Here is a 17,816-nt window from a genome sequence, read left to right on the forward strand (position 1 = left end):
CTTCCTCTACATACCCACTTTTTTTTTTTTTTTAATAAATAGAAACTTCAATAATATGCATGCCAAAATGGTCATTATATACCTTAATGAACTATGCCCATTCTGAGCCTTCACCATAGGACAATCTCCTAACAGATGCCGGGGTCAGTAAATGTCTTCCACTCATCCATTCTTGATCAAAGCCCGCAGCTTCTTGAACTTCGACATTGAAACTCTAGCTAATGCTGCCTACAAGTAGAAGGGAAAGAAAAACAGGACCAATGGATTGATATTGTCCTGACTTGTCAATCTTGAAGAGGAAACAAATGACTTATCGATAGAAGTCGACATTGGGCTGCTGTTGTCGGATTCCCGATAGATGTGTTTGATCCCTTATAGGGTTGCTGAAATCCCTTGCCATGACATGTAGCTAGCTAGGGTTTGGTGATCTCAGAGAAGTCGCTTGCTCTCCCTCTCTCAGTCTAAAGCTCTTTCAATGAGAAGCTCCTTATACGTACCAAAACTTTCTCTATCCACCGCGCTTCAAATGAATAAGAAAAAAAAATCATACTCAAACGAAATCTAAGACTTAATAACTCAATCGCCTCTCTCGAAATGCTAATCCACATAATTAGACTCACCCTTGACTCTCATCCTCTCTACCATTCTCTCTCTCTCTCTCTCACTTCATTTTCGATGCCATCCACTCCTTCCAGAGCTGTCTTCAACCCAACCCTAACCGGAGCTCCAAGGCCTAACCCAACCTGAAACTGAACCAGACCATCATCTGCAGCTGCTCTTGACAAAAACGGAGCTCGCTGCTCTGCTTCATTTTGTTTAGGTGGTGCACCAAAAGAGTGGTGTGAGTCAGCGATAGATCACTGTAGGTAGACTTGATTTTCTACATAATTGAGGTCTTTTTCAATCCCTCGCTCTTGTTAAGCACATCTATTGCCTACATATGCGTCTGATCTGCTTACTTTTGTGGGCTCATGTTTTGATTGGCCGAAATGGCGAAAGAAAGGTGAGGTTGAGTACTTGAGTTCTTGCCTGAAAACAAGGGGGAGTTTCTGGCTTTTCTGTTTAGGTTTAGTTCGTAGCTGTTGAACGAGGTTTTTGACTATGATCAAGTCTTAGATTTTGTTTGGGAATAAAAAAAAAAGGGAGAATTTCACAAATGATCACTCAACTATGACTCATTCGACACTTAGTCACTGAAGTTTCAAATATATCACTTTGGTCACTCAACTATTAAATTTTCAATCACTTAACCACCCAAAGAGTATTTTTTTATAATTTTTTTTAATGAAAAAAATTAACAAAGTGACTTAAGTGATTGACAATGTAATAGTTGAGTGACCAAAGTGATATATTTGAAACTTTAGTGACCAAAGTGTCGAATGAGTCATAGTTGAGTGACCATTTGTGAAATTTTCCCTAAAAAAACAAAAATAAAAAAGAAAGAGGAAAAGGAAACAAGGTTGGAATGGTAAGTTCACCCTTTCAATGGCCCTCATTGAGCTGATTTGGCCTGAATGGTTTTTGCTACTTCAGCAAGCTAACGTCCAAATTGAATGGAGAGTTAATGGATGGACCTGTTGGATGAGATGTAAGGATTTTTTTTTTGGTAAGCAGATGTAAGGAGTATTTTGATGAAATTGAAAGGTGAAGGATTGAACGGATTTTTTTTTTTTTTTTAAAGGGAAAATTACTGGTCCCCCTGTACTTTGGGTGTGTTGACAGTTCAGTCCCTAACATCTTAATTTTAACAAATAACTCACCAGACATTCAAATCTCATACAATTTGGTCGAAAATGACCATTTTACCCCTCAGTTTCTCTCTCTCTCTCTCTCTCTCTCTCTCTCTCTCTCATATATAATCATTTTACCCGCTCCACCTCCTCACCCGACGCCACCTTCCTGCCTTCCTTCCTCACCGCCCTCAAGGGCATCGCCGTCGACCTCAGGGCCACCCTCAAAACGATGTCGTTTTACTCCAAAGGCAAAATCTTCATCCTCATCCACTACCTCTCCCTCTGCAAATCCCCCAATGAAACCACCGTCGTCGTTTCCTGCTGGCTTGCCCTCCTCGACTCGACAGTCAAAGACCTCCCCGATCTCCCCAAAAAAATCGTCTATCTTTCCAGAGACATGAAGCAATCTCAATTCAAAGTAAGTGAAGTAATCCAAGCTCTGTTAATCAATTTCTCATTGTTCTTCGAAATTGAACTTCAGTATTAAAATTTAGGTCACAGAGAACGAAGAGAGAGTTCACTACACGCTTCGGAAAGAAGGAAAACAGATGCAAACAAAGACCAGCAAAGCCGTTGAGATTGCGATTATCATGGATTTGGCTCGAGCTCTTGGAATTGACCCTGAAAATCACTACGAGTTGTCCAAGAAAATCAAGATCCTGAGAAATGACGTCGCAGGCTCGAATTTGGCGTCAGAACGCTGGATTTTGGTGTCGTTGGAAAGGATTGTGGGGAATTGGGTAGTGCAACGCGATTTCAGGAAGGGCCTGGAATTCGAAGACGACACTCAAATATCTCCATTCAAGAATTTTCTTTGTCCTTTGACGAAGGAAGTGATGAGAAACCCGGTGGTGCTCCAGTCATCGCAGACGTACGAGCGGCCAGCCATTCGGTACTGGTTTGACCGATGTTTGGATGACCGCCGAGAACCGACTTGTCAGGTTACCGGTCAAGTGCTTCAGTCAATGTAGCTGAAACCGAACAATGGACTAGCCGGACCCATTGAGGAGTGGGTGAATAGGGAGTCGAGATTCTGGTCAAAATTGGGGTTCAAAAGCTCAGTGAAGAGCCTTTAATGGTGGAGTCGGGTGAGGAGGTGGAACAGGTAAAATGAGAGAGAAGAGAGAGAGGGAAAAAAAAAAATTGAGGGGTAAAATGGTCATTTTGGACCAAATTGTATGAGATTTGAATGTCTGGAGAGTTACTTGTTAAAATTAAGATGTTACGGACGGAACTGTTGACGCACCCAAAGTACAGGGGGGACCAGTAATTTTCCAAAAAAAAAAAAATACAGAGAGCAAGCAGAATTTAGTCTTTTTGTTTAATATTTATTGGAGGCTTATGATGACCATTTGACAACAGAAATGAAGAGAAATTTTATTCACACACCTCTAAATACTAAATACATATTCCTTTTTTTTACCCACCCAACATCACATTTTATGGATAAGTTAAATTACCAAAAGATATATATATATATATATATATATATATATATTAGGGAAAATTTTACAAACAGTATACCAAGTAAAGGTCACTAATAATTTCCATACATAAAGTTCCAAACTGAACATTTTGGTACATGGACTTTTGAGCCCGACCCACTATGTAGACACGACGTCAATGACGCTGTTAAATATTACCTTGCAGAAAAGGGTAATTTGGTACTCTCACACTCTAATTCATTTTTTTTGGTAAAAAAAAAAACAGAAAAAAAAACATAAGAAAGAGAACTGAGGGCATAATAGACATTTTGGTGTCAAATTAACGGCGTCAATGACGTCGTGTACTCATAGTGGGTCGAGTTTAAGATTTCGTGTACCGAAATAATTGGTTTGGAACTTTATGTATAAGAATTATTAGTGGCATTTACTTGGTGTACTGTTTGTGAAATTTTCCCTCCCTATATATTAACAATAAAGAAACATAGTTGGAATTAAGAAATATGTGCTTTTTTTTTTTCCAAGTCTACCGCAGATGGATATCATGAATTTGATTCTCAATAATTTAGCATGCATGGAATCGAGCCTTCTTATCAATCTAGTTTCAAAAATGTATTAACTGTCCAAATGATATGGACAAATAAGAGCAAGTGAAAACCGTTGAAAAATTCCTCAAGAACTCTTGTGATATATTATTTTTTTCGCTCCAATTTCATCATCAGTAGTTCACAAATCTCAACAATTGGCATATGAATATTGTCTTGGTCAAGTCCTCAATGACAAACAATTCCCCATTGGCATTTGAGTATGTTCAACCCAACAAGTGAAAAGCAATTAAAACATTCTTTGGGTGTCATTGTATTAACTTTAGTGATGACCATGTGATTTACCAAAACTCTAACATTGAGCCATTGAGGAATTGATGCTTAGTCTTCTAGTGTAATATGCCATTCTTTGGGTCTCGTTTTTTTTTTTTTTCAATTGCAGGAATGCAATAGGTAGTCTCTCTTGTATAAGAAAAAAAAAAGGTAGTCTCTTACCAGATATTTATCTCAATTTATTTGAACAAAAAAAACAAAAAACAAAAGGATATACATTTAATGAAAAGATATTGTGTATTGTGAATGAGGATAGTTTAGGAAGTTTGGAGTTGTGTTTCTAGTAAAATATTAAAATAAAAAAGTTAATAGGTTGTGTATTAGGTAAGAGATGTGTATCTATCATTTAGCAATGTGTGAATAAAATTTCTCAAAAATGAATCTCTTTTTATTTTTTATTTTTTTATGGGAGAGTTTTATTTATTTATTATTATTATTTTTATGCGAAAATACTATGATTATAAGTGGAAGTCTCTAGGGCATCCAGAGTTTACAACCTCAAAGTAGAGTGCAACTGAAACACTCGGTAAAATGGAGGTCCATTGCAGACCATCAATATAACTATGACCTAGATTTGCTACAACATAAGCTGTAAAGTTGGCCTCTCTTAATACATGATTAAAGGAAATGGAATTGAAACTAGAGGCTAAAAGCCAAATGTACGTCCTGAACAATTTTACGGATTCTCCAAGGAGGTTGTATTCTTCCTTTCACAGCATCAATAACTAACTTTGAGTCTCCTTCTGCTTTTATGGGAGAGTTTTGCCAACGTATTACTCTTCTAGAACATTACATAGAGTTTTGAAGCCAGAACCTTGACTCCAACGTAATAATGTTTCTTCGTAAGACAAGGATTGAAATTGGAAACGTATGCCTTACAACAATAATGACACAAGCCTGCAATCCCTCATTACTGTGTGTAAAAAAAAAAATGAAGAATTTTGGAAATTTACAGACAAGCTAGCTAGCTTGAACACATTCATAGACTAGATAGATACCCCACAAGATTCCAAGCACTAAACAAGAAGCTTGACAAATAAAAGTGCAGGCAAGGTACGTACGTATGGTTATAGGTAGAAATCAAGTATTTCGTATAATCTGGTTGATGCTCAAGTTTGTTCATACACAGTTAGGCTCACATTATAACATCAAAAAGTTGATTGCCACCTTACTCGATCTTCGTATGTACATTTATATATCATTAGAGAAACTCCAACAGCTTCCCTATAATTTTTGTATTATAGAGAAGCAAAAGTCAAACATTTAGCCTATTTTTCTTCTCCAACTCCAACAGATTCCCTAGTTTACAGTAATCTATAAAATCTCCATATTCTTCTTTAAAATTTTGGAGTTTGCTGTAAATATAGGGAATTTGGTTTTCTCTCTCCTCACTTTCCCTAAAATAAAGATAGTTATAGGGAATCTGTTGGAGCAAAAGAGGCTCATTTTTCCCTAAAGTAGAGAAAAATCAAAATATAGGGAATCTGTTGGAGTTGCTCTTATATCCTATATAAAAGCAAGCCCCTTGTTAATGCTCGTACTTGAAAACAGATATCAATCAATTTCCTCCACCCACATTTGGAACATCATCTATTCATCTTCTACCTAGGCCTGATATGGCCTATCAATATTAATATTTTTCAGGGTCCAAGTAAAATGTGATTTTAATATCACTCACCCATTTTTTTTAATGAAAAAAAAAAAAAAAAACACACACACACACACATACATATATATATATATATATATCTACTACTATAAAGTGAAGCCCTCAAAAGCTTCACCAAGTTTTGAACTACCTTAGTTACCCTTGTTGAGTTAATTGAAACAAATAAATACAAGGGTTATTATAGTAATAAGTAAAAGAAATAAACAAAAGAAAATAAACAAAGAGATAATAATGGAAGAGAGATGTGGGTAGTGAGTGAGTATAAGATAGATAACTGTATTCATTTCAAATTTTCATGTCCAAGTAAGTGGATAAACTGATAAACCAAAATTAATCAACTCTTTGTTTTTTTACGTGACTTTGTGAGTCTGTATTGATGCACGGGTATGAAGCTAGTATGTATATAATTTACATGAAAACTTAATAGCAAATTTGCTATCCTATATTTTATTATAGTGCCAATTTGCTAGCTAAGTTTTATTTCTACCAATTTGCTACCCTAAGTTTGGCTATCCTAAGTATTATTTCTAACAATTTGCTATATTATGTTTTAAAATTATTGTCAATGCTTTTGTTCTCATGTAGTAACAATGAATTAAAAAGCTGAGGCTCAAAAGGCGGAAATCCGGCTTGAAATTGAGTGGGTTTCGATCGGTAGGCGATGAGGCTGCTGAGGCGTCGGACAAGGCGTGAAAGGCGTGAAAGGCGACGCCCAAGGCGCAGGCGCAGCAACAAAAGAGAAACGACGTCGTTTGAAACGGATTGTGTTTTAAACTGTCTCTAGGTCGCGATGTTCTGTCATTCCCTGTTGGGAGAGCCAAATTCAGACCTTCTCTCTTCCAAAAGGCAGCAAATTCAATCCCTAACTCAGAGTTCGAGTTAGGAGTCAATTTGAAGGTTTTGGATTTCGATTTGCAGCAGGCCATTTGAAGGTATGATTCCAATTGATTCCATTATAGATCTTGAAAAATGAGTGTATGATTCCAATTGATTCACAGCAGGCTATATTTATCTGGGTAATGTCAAGTTTTTGGTAATGTCAATAATATATGTATCTGGGTTTGAGTTGTTCATGTCTAGCTTTTCTGGAATATATGTATCTGGGTTTGAAAAATGAGTGTATGATTCCAATTGATTCTGGGCTGCTCTTAATGAGTATCTAAGTGTCTCACTTTTTGGCATCATTTATTGATGGGTTGATTTTAAAGTAAGGAACTTTGAAGTTGTATGTAATCTGGACTTGAAGTTTGGGGATTTTTTATGAACTAGTCATAATATGCTGCTCGAACTAGTCATTGAGTGTTAATTGATATGCTGGAGTGGCACTGTGTTTTAAATTACAGTTGGTGAATTGCATTTTCTTTATATCTGATGCCCCAGTCTGGTATCTCTCTCGGGCCTAGAAATTTGACAAAGAAGCGAACCGATAATTGGAATGTCAGTGAAATTGAGAGGAATTTAAGATGTAAAAGATTCATAATGATATACCAACCATATAGTTTTGCTATGTTGGGGTGGTCAACATGAACTATAACACCAAGCTCAGATAACAAGTCTGCTGTCATTTCTCCTGGGTTACCTCTAGTTAGACATTTAATTGCGACAATCTGCCCATCTTCCAATGTCCCCTTGTAAACTTCAGCATAGCCCCCCTCCCCAATCAAGTTCTCTTTACAAAAGACAAACAGAACACGTTATCAGCCCCATAGGATGGGAACCCTTCTAATAAGAAAGCATAATCTTATTGAATACCATCAAAGTAGCTACTGGCTAAGAAAATGCAATGTAAGTTCCCTGAAAATGACAATTAATAATGTCCTTTTGGGTTACTCTCAATGTGGTATTTATTACTCTTATAATTACATCAATATAGGTCTTTTTACTCTTTCATACGTAAGGCTTACGCCTTACGCCTCAAGGCGAACGCCTTCTTGAGGCTCACCGAAAAACGCCTTGCCCTACGCCTCAGCGTTTTAAAACATTGGTACTAAAAATAAATAACCAAGTGAACTTAATGGATTTAATTGGCTCCCAAAACTCTAACCAAGTCTTCTGCTCCACCGCTAATGCTTTTCAATGTTGGTTACCATCGACTCCTCTGATATATCCTTGCCATCAGCATCCTCCTACTTCTTGGGTCTGGGTTATGCGCTGACATCTATGGTGACCTTGATGGTCGTCCAAACCTCTGTCGTCAAGAATTCAACGACGAAGTCAAAGCCAAGGTCAGAGCCTTTTACTCCGTCGATGACTTCACCGTCGCGATTTCTCACTTCTCTGAGAACATCAATTCTGCTCTAGCCAAACACGACCCCTACGCCAACCTCCACGTATTCTATAGAGGTAGCTTTGGTGCGGCTAATCTGGATCGCTCACGACGGACTTGAGTCCACAGTGTGAATTGCAGGGATGAAGCCTGCAACATATGTGCTTGATTCACTGGATGCTTCGTCTAATGGATTCATAGAGGACAATTCCCAGGATGTGTTTTGGTCAGAGTGGTTCCAATCTTGGCCGAAGATGCAGAGAACACACAGATGCCTTGTTGCCCAGATCAGTGCGGTGGTTGGGCTGTATTTGGAGTTTTGGACTCAAATTTATATGCCAACTTCTAAGTAAATTCGGTGGTGAAGGTGACCACAAGACCACCTGCAAATTGGCCAGAGTGGGTCGGATGATGGTTGCTGGGCTGGCCGGAATATATGACGGAGGAGGTGCAGTTAGGTGTTACCGATTCGGCCTTTGGATTCAGCGTGCGAGCATATCTTTTTGGGGTGTCCATAGCAAAGTGGAGTCCCTGGTTTTTGGGTTTTGGAAATATTTGGTCCTAACAAGGTTTCTAGACCCCTGAAGTTGGGAAACTTTGGATCTGGAGACCCATATCAAACTGGAGTATTAGGGTACCTTCTCTATCCTGACACTGGCGACTTGTAGATGTTGGCCAAGATGGAGTGATGTTGTCGACCACCAAATATCCCTCCCCTAGCTTGAAGGGAAAGGAAAAAAATGTAGGTTTTAATTATGTGGTGCTATGCCTATATACTACATCTTCGAATTTCCATTAGGGCTGTCAATTCCGACACGACTCGAAACCCGCATAAAATAAAGCGAGTTGAATCCCACGATTAAAAAGCGGGTTGGCCATGGGTCAACCCGCCATGATCCATTTAACAAATGGGTCGGCTACGGGTCAACCCGCCAACACGAAGTGAACCCGTATAACCCGATTATGCTATACTTCTTGAAATTTTAGACGTTGGGAGTATTTGATCATAAGATTAGATAATTTGAAATATTTTGCTTTATAATTATTGGATTTAATTATTTATGAATTATATATAATTATTTATACTCTCCGTCTTGTGGAGTTTTTAGCGAATTTAATCAATTTATGCATTTGTTTTAGTTAAATGGGTCGCATATGTCATTTTGTCTAACACGACACAACCTATTTATTAAATGGGTTAAGCAGGTTGGAAACGGGTAACCCATTTAATAAATAGGTTGGGTTTGGGTTTAATTTTTTGACATGATTATTAAATGGGTTGGGTTTGGGTTTGTCTCTTTGCGACATGACAAATACCTTGACTCAACACGAACCCAACCCGACACGACCGATTGACAGCCCTAATTTTCATAGTTATAGGCTTGCTTTAATAAGTAAACTATTAGTTTGGATATATGTGGTCTATCCCTATGTATCATTGTGGTTCTCTTACCACAACTTCTTGATTTGTCTAGTTCGAAGACAACATAAAGATATGTAATGGCCAACTTGGCATGTGCTATCAATGAAATCCACATTTACCCAAAAAAATTCATATATAATGTGTTTTTGGAAGAGATTTGATATATAGCCCTGAATGTATGTGCAAATCTATAGATCGAATTACATGTGTATCATGCTTAATTTGCTTTTGCAGTTTTCTTTATATTTGCACGTTGAGAAATTTTTGAGAATTGAGATTCAACATGATCTGGTGTGGGCAATAATCAATTGTAATCTAAGCATGATTAGAATGAAAAAAAGGAGGAAAAAAAATTCTTTTCTTGATTGAAAAAGAAAAAGAAAAAGATTTGTTATTTAAATCTAAGCGTGAGTGTAATGAAAAGAAGAGGACAAAAAAGTAAAATAATTTAGAGCTATCAAATTTTGGTAAGATGATCTTTTTCTCAAAAATTACATCACATGATGTGGCTAATAGATGACGTGTGTAGGTGACATGGCATGACACTTAGGATTGAGGCCAAGAATTTTGAGAAATTTTTCTATCCTACAGTCAAACCATGTCAGCATGCTGATATGGTTTGCCTTGCCAATGAAAAAAATAACACGTACACTCGTCTTTAGTTTAATTAAAATTCAATTGTTTCACTATTTTGAGGAAAGACCTTTTTAGGTTCTCCTTCATCTTCTAAGTTCTAACCCAATCCCTGCGGAAAGCAACCGATGATGGCGACTCCATCTCCGTGGAGATCAATCATGCAGGAATCTGGTATAATTACTTGAATCATCTTTTTGGAGGCTAAACTCGCTTTTGCTAAGGTTTGGGGCATATTTCTCAATAGCGTTGGTGGGGGTGAGGTAGAATTCCAATTGGTCCTGTAAGCAGCCGAGGACGATGCAACTGGCGGCGGTGAGGGTGTAGGTCCATAAGCGACGAGTCTAGAGCTGGAGGTCCCGCGTTGCGATGTCAATGGGTCAGAGGAGGTGGAGAGGAAGTGGAGAGTTAATGATCGGAGTGGGTGGGAATGGCAGTGGCTAGGGATTGGGATGGGATGGGATGGGATAATGAGGAGAACGACGGCGGAGATCTGTGTTCATCGATGAGATTACCAAAAGTCCAAAACAATCAAATGATTCAATTACCACTTACCATTTACCCCTTCCTCTTAGCCCAGAAATCTCAATTACACGGTGCACGAATTATTAAACAATATAAAGCTCAAACTACATGCATCTTGAGATTGCCCAGTATACTGATGAAATGAACCATCAAAACAACTGCATATCAATATTAATAAATGGTTTCAGAGAATGCTTTACATGTTCACACTTCATAACAGCATGCATTAGCTTGTCTATTCTTAAAATAAAGTTGCAGAAGACGATGATATTGAGATGAGATGTTGGGATTATCAAGTGGACAAAGTGCAGATCTTAGAGGTAGGAAGCCTATGATGAAAGACCCAAAAAGGTCTTTTGAGAATATAAAAAAACAATTGTATTTTAATTAAATAAAATATGAATCTAGGTGTCAATTTTTCATTGGCAAGGTAAACCATATTAGCATGCTGACATGGTTTAACTGTAGCATAGAAAAATTTCTCAAGAATTTTAGGCCTCATTTGAGGCCAACAATCATTTTCCAAAGTTATAATAGAGAGCCAATCATGAGTCTATTGCAGCTGCTAAAATAGATAAAAAGCTAAATATACTGTCGAAAATAGCTAAGGAGCAAAAATAAAAAGTTTCATAAAAATGCTCTTAGAAGTTTAGTGCAGCTGCTAAAATTCATTAAAAAAAATTAGGAAAAAAAAAACTTAACATGCTCTCCAAAATAGCTAAGAAGTCAAAATATAAAATTTGTTGAAAATACACTTAGTTGCCTAGGTCTTGATGACCATTTAGTCACTTCTTCTCATTGTTGATAACTCTCTTCTTTTCTTACATTATGCATAATGCAAGAATAGATAAATCTGATGACCACTTCCATTTATAGTATATTCAATTAATTTATCACAAAATTTAAAATTAAGCAAAATAAGCTTTATGTATAAGTTTTAAAATAGTCTATAAGAGCATCTGTAGCAATACTAATTATTTTTTCGTCAAATTGTAGCCAAAATAGATAATTTTGTGCTCTCTATTTTAGAAAGCTATTTTAGAAATATGTATGTATTAGTGCTCTCTATTTTAGTTGATTTTGAACTTATATTATTTTTTAAATGAAGATTAAATGGTTTAAATGTATTTATAAATTACATAAAATAACTCAAAATGAATGTTTTAAATTATAGTAAATTAATAAATATTTGATGAATGTCAAGCTAACCAGTATGAGAAAGTTTTATAGTAAATTATTGTATCATAATATTAGCGGTAGACTTGTTATAGCAATTATTAGCTCCTTACAATTGCAGTTTAGGTCGAAATCAGACTGAGCTAGTCTACCAATGTATGAATCAGTGCACCTTTGTATCAAATTAGTATACCAAATTTATCAATACATTAATGTAATAAGACAACTCACTAATCTCTTTCTAACAAGTTAGGAGTAAAAAGAGCGATATACAAAAGTTGGCCATCTAAGTGAAGCCTCATCCATCTCCACATTGACATCGTAATCGCTAGCCAACTAGACGACATCAAGTCATCGACGGATGTTGAAGGTTAATTTAAGAAAGGAAAATGCTTGAGATCCCAAAAAATTATACCAAAACTCATTACCAAATGATGTGGCACCTGCTATGTCATCAATTTTGGTTCTAAGATGGTGATGATATGGAAATAATACAATTTTATGCTTCTCCTTGAAAAAAAAAAATTAAAAACAAAATAAGATTAAACCTAGACCATTAATTTTCTTCTTCCTTATACATTTGAGCATCCACTCATTCTTCGCTATTCTTGCACCCACTCTTGCTTCACCCTTCCTAACCGGAGCATGAAAAAGTGCTAAAACTTTTGCCTTTGTTGTCAGATGAATTAATTAAAAGCCATCCAAACTTACCAAAGTTCATTTCTCATTCTTTTACTCCCTCTCTTTTCATGATTTCCTCGAGACATTTGAACTTTAAAAATTTGAATTAAAGAATCAATTGGAGATTGGGCTATATTCAGTGCCAGCAATTGGGGATCGTGTTATGTCTGCAGTTAATTGTGACTTATTGGCTATTGGCCTGACCATATTTGTTGATGGAGGATCCTTGTTGCTTTGTCATTTAGAGCTTGGGGGTACCCAAGGAGTGTTGATTAATAGGCCCCAATAGTCTTATTGGAAGAAAAAAGTCCTCCAAAAATATTATGCAAGACAGGTGAATAAGGTGAGTGAAATGAGTGAAACATTGAAAATGGAGAAAAAAGCCTCACCCAACCAACTAGATCTACGTCTGATGGTAGATGATCTCCTCTCGATGAGGATGGCGGCCATATATGGGACTTTGCAATGGTTTTAGGTTTTCTTGATTTTTAATTTTTTGATAAAGAAAAAATTAGTAGAGAAAGTCTATGTTAGCAATTTTTTTAATGAGTTGGCACCTACCACATCATTCGGTATATGAATTTGGTATAAATATTTGATGTCTCTAGCACTACTCTTTAAGAAATTGGAAAGACTTTATATATAAATGAAAAAGTTAATCGAGATTTTGATATCATGTTATACATCCGTTGAACGCCAACGACTTGAAGTCTAAAGAAAAATGTTAATTAAAAACCGCCTATTGAGTTGAGAGAGTTGAGAGAGAGAGAGCGAGAGAGTAAAGCAGTTCGTTGCTGTTGAATATATTGTGCATGTAAAAGCATGAAACAGGTAGACAGCGATGAGGTTTACTCCAAGGGAGCCACAGCCGACAATGGCGCTCCCACCAAAGCAAATGCTGGGTTGTTCGGATCTAAAATTACCCTCAAGTATAACCTCTTTGTTTTCCAAAGCTTACTGCACAGTAAAATATCATTACAACTTCATTCATTTACAAGGGAAAACTTAACATGAAGTATAGTGATGCTACATTATACAAACCTCTCTCTCTGAATGGGATAATGGGGAACAGCCTCCAAAGTCCAAATCTTAATTACAAACTTTGTCTTTGTTGCCTTCTTTTTCCTTCTTATCCTCTTACATTAAGGCTCCAGTATAGGGTTAGTAAGGTAACTTCCTTTTCCATCTTTTCCATCTCTGCAGAGTGTACAAGTGCAGTGTCCATATACTGTACACCGTTCTGTACACAGTGTTCATTAAGTTACTTGTCCTTTCAAGTCCCAAGGTTTTATTATCATCTTTCTCTCTCATCTCTAGCTTTAGCACATTTTTTGTCACCGTTTAGTCACACCTCACAAGTGATTTCTTGTCTCAGCTCCTTTTTACTCTGTTGGGTGTTTGATTTTATCAACCAGCCTTGATTTTTGACATATCTTTAACCTCTTCTCACCCTTTATTTCTCTTCTTTTACTACTACAGTACTACTTGATGATTTTGTTCAATCGGTCTCTTCTTCAGTCTCCACCTTGTTATTACCTCTTGGTCCTCTCTTGTTCTCCCACACCGGCTCTGTGTGTCTATAAAGCGCTGTATACAATAACCCAGAAAAGAAAACTCAACCGACTCTCTTCTCCGAGATCATGACAGATCCCTACCCATCTAATTACTTCAATGGTTGGTTCAATCTCAACTTCTCTCCCCCCACACCTTCTCTTGCCTATAATTTTCATCATCATCATCAAGCTCCTTTCTCAAATTATAACATGATTAACAACAATAGCAATAGCTTTTTCAGTAGCCATCACCAATCTTCATCATCACCTCCCTCTCCTCCTTTGAAAGAAGCCCTTCCTCTACTCAGCTTAAGCCCTAAAAGAGATCATCAAGATGAATTAGCTGAGGATCATGATCAGCATGCTGATGATAATGATGATGATGAAGAGGAAACTGTTACTGTGGCTTTGCATTTAGGGCTACCAAACCCTACCTCTGCTGCTGATTTAATCTCAAGGCTCTCCTCCTCAGAGATCTCATCTGCAGATAGAGAAGATGCAGTCACTACTCCTAATGCTTCTTCACCTGGGTATGTCTCAAACAGACTCAACAAGGGCCAGTATTGGATCCCAACACCTTCTCAAATTTTAATTGGTCCAACCCAGTTCTCTTGCCCCCTTTGCTTCAAGACCTTCAACAGATACAATAACATGCAGGTATAATATTATTATTAATTATTTCTGCCTTTCATGTCTATGTGAACCAAATATGATGATTAAGTAATTTCTTCGGTAGAGGGAAAGAAGTTGGAAAAAAATAAAGCTTTACTTTCTGTTTTTGATCGTATTCTAGCTTTTTGATTTTGCTGAGAAAGAGAAAATCCATTCCTATCTACCTAGATATCTTAAAAATTGTACACTCCTTTTCTAGCTTGATTTTAGTCTTTAACTTTTGATTCTATATATTATGCTGGAGGAAAAGAGTACATGGGTCCTTAGGGTTTTCCCTTTTCTTCTTTGCTACTTTAAATCATGTTTTTCTTTTCTTTTGTGTAATTTCCGGTTTGATACTTGTGATGTTAATCATGTTATCAGCACCACTAGTACTCTTTTTTTTTTCCTCTCTCTTTTGAATGCAGATTTGTGGGTTTTGGGGATTGAAAAAATAAGAGCAAAAATATAATAAAGCTACCTGCTCTGATCAGTCTGAGAATAAATACTAGGATCACTAGCAGCACCCTCTTTATGTGATTGAACAACACAGCAATTGTGCTTTTTGCACCTTGAAGTCTGTGTACTTGATATCACATATTTGCAGGGCTTCAGATGAGATGTTCATATCCCGATAATACAAAGCAAACAAAGTTGTTACTATGAACAGTAACCATTCAAACTCTGAAAGCACAATCACCTACTAATAATAATATTTTGAAAATCACACATAATTATACTATACCGCATACAGATTCACCATGAGCTAGCTAGAGTAGTACCAGTTTTGGAATTAAACCCAAAGAAGAATGAAAAGAAATTCAAACTCCAACTTTCTAAGCCATAATTGCTTTATCTTTTCTTCAGGTTCAAACTCCTAACTGACCCATGTTTTAAAAAGCAAAAATTACACTCTTGGCTATTCAAAGAAGTCTTAAAAGTTATTCAAAAAAAAAAAGAAGAAGAAGTCTTAAAAGAATCAAGCAATCAAAGACCTTCACAAATTCAGCTTTTTTTGGATCAATTCTTCCTTTAAATTTTCTTCATTAAGGCCTTCTTTATGTTTCTTTGCATAACGCCACTATGTGAAATTGTAGACTGCTCCAAGCACTCATTGCTAATTTGTTTTGCATTAATTGGAATGTACATAAACAGATTATGATCGAACAAGCAAGTTAATCAGTTTGTTATGTGACCAAATATTGTTGCTTATTATCTATGATGTGATTATGTATGTAGATGCATATGTGGGGGCATGGATCTCAATACAGAAAAGGGCCAGAGTCCCTAAGAGGAACCCAACCAACAGCCATGCTTAGACTCCCTTGCTATTGCTGTGCACCAGGTTGCAGGAACAACATTGACCATCCTAGGTCAAAGCCTCTCAAAGACTTCAGAACCCTCCAAACCCATTACAAGAGAAAACATGGGATCAAGCCTTTCATGTGTAGGAAATGTGGCAAGGCTTTTGCGGTGAGAGGTGATTGGAGAACCCATGAGAAGAATTGCGGCAAGCTTTGGTACTGCACTTGTGGCTCGGATTTCAAGCACAAGAGGTCTCTCAAGGATCATATCAAGGCTTTTGGACAAAGCCATGCAGCTTATGGCATTGATTGTTTTGAAGAAGAAGAAGATGATGATGCAGCCTCTGAAATTGAGGAAAATGACTCTTGCCAATGAGTGATGATCACCTAATTGCAAGCCTTCTTGTAATTTGGGTATAAATGTTTATGGCTGGGGCTAGTTTACAAGTCATAATTAAGAACCTAAGAAATTTTCTTTTGGAAGTTATTTATACCTAGCTATGTTGTTTTCTTCCTCTCTATTTCTTTATATTTTTTCCTTTTAAACAATTTCCTTTTCCTTAGTAATGTAATGGTTCATAACACATCAATGTAATGCCTCCTTAATTTTTGTATCGTAAACACTACAAGAACACCTTGATCAGCTTGTATTTCCGTTCTTTCTTACTAACCCTTCGAGAAAAAAGGGATTGATCGAGAATTTTGAGGAGATGATTAGTAACGTTGAGAAGCGGATCAGAAGAAGTAATTCCATTTCATGTTTCATGCAATACCATCATAGTGTTTGTTAAATTTTAGTCATTAATTAGACTCCTTACTCCTTCAAATCTTCAACCATTCCCCTCAACAATCATCGATCTTTATGTAAAGAGGCAATGAAAAAGATAAAGTTACGTGAAAGTATCCAAGTCTTAGTTTTGTTGTGGACAAATATTAATTCAGAGATAACATTAAATGCCGGTAACCTCATGTAGCTTTAGTTTTGAGTTCAGACGATCTAATGCAATTAGTGGGGTTAGAGTACATACATTGATAATAGGCCAGGTTTCAATATATGACCAAAAAAGAAATTAGGGTTTCAATATATTGAGAAGAAATTAGGGTTTCAAAATGCTGTAGAGAGCAGTACTAAAGAGGTTGGAAGGGATATAATTGATCTTGATGGCAGCTTTATGAGTTGAGAGAGAGAGAGAGAGAGAGAGTACATGTGTGGAGTGGTCAAAGAGGAGGAAAAGCGAGAAAAGAGCTTCTCTGCTATTGAAATGTCATTTCAAACTGTAAGTATGTCCTGTTGGGTGGGATCGATCAGTCTCGATTTTATTACTTGTGGTGCCATGTCCTCCTTGGTTCTCTTTGTCTTCTAGCTAGGTCTTGCACTTTATGATGAGATGAGGTAAGAATGGCAGAATTTGACAGTTCGCTTTACGTAATCTTCCATAGATTTAACAGAACGTAGCTGCTACCCAGCTACGTACCTGGCCGGTAAAAAGTGAATACAAACCACCGTAATTAATAAGCTCTCCATCTGTCTCTCTCTCTCCGTGATATTCTTTTCTTGTTCTCTTTGGTTATATCCAGTGTTATGTCACAGTACCGCTCACCACCATTTCGCCTGCAGCAGTAAAGCATTGAGAGACATGATGGATCTCTCTCTCTGTCTCCCCACCTAATTAGGGCACTCACTGATCTTACGTTACCAAAGTCTGTAAACTATTGATGTATTGTGCTGTAAAATCAGTTCCACTTATTGATGCTGAATAGAGTACTCATGTTCGTCTGGAAAAAAAAAACATAGAGTACTCATGATCTGCATATATCTATAGTGCCTATTCAACAAATTCTTCATTGTGTTAAATCTTAAATCTACGGATACAAGTAGAAA

The 17,816-nt window shown here is 36.9% G+C and overlaps 1 protein-coding gene across 1 annotated transcript; it reads left to right on the forward strand.

Annotated features, from left to right (window-relative positions):
* Positions 1-13,894: 13,894 nt before the first annotated feature.
* LOC112166668 (zinc finger protein WIP2) lies at positions 13,895-16,568 on the forward strand. Its single transcript, XM_024303538.2, has 2 exons — positions 13,895-14,636; positions 15,870-16,568. The coding sequence occupies exons 1-2, from the start codon at positions 14,067-14,069 to the stop codon at positions 16,308-16,310; spliced, it is 1,011 nt and encodes a 336-aa protein (XP_024159306.1). The 5' UTR covers positions 13,895-14,066; the 3' UTR covers positions 16,311-16,568.
* The last annotated feature ends 1,248 nt before the right edge of the window (positions 16,569-17,816 follow it).

Source organism: Rosa chinensis, chromosome 5 (genome assembly GCF_002994745.2).
Source record: "Rosa chinensis cultivar Old Blush chromosome 5, RchiOBHm-V2, whole genome shotgun sequence".
Classification (NCBI taxonomy): Eukaryota; Viridiplantae; Streptophyta; class Magnoliopsida; order Rosales; family Rosaceae; genus Rosa; species Rosa chinensis.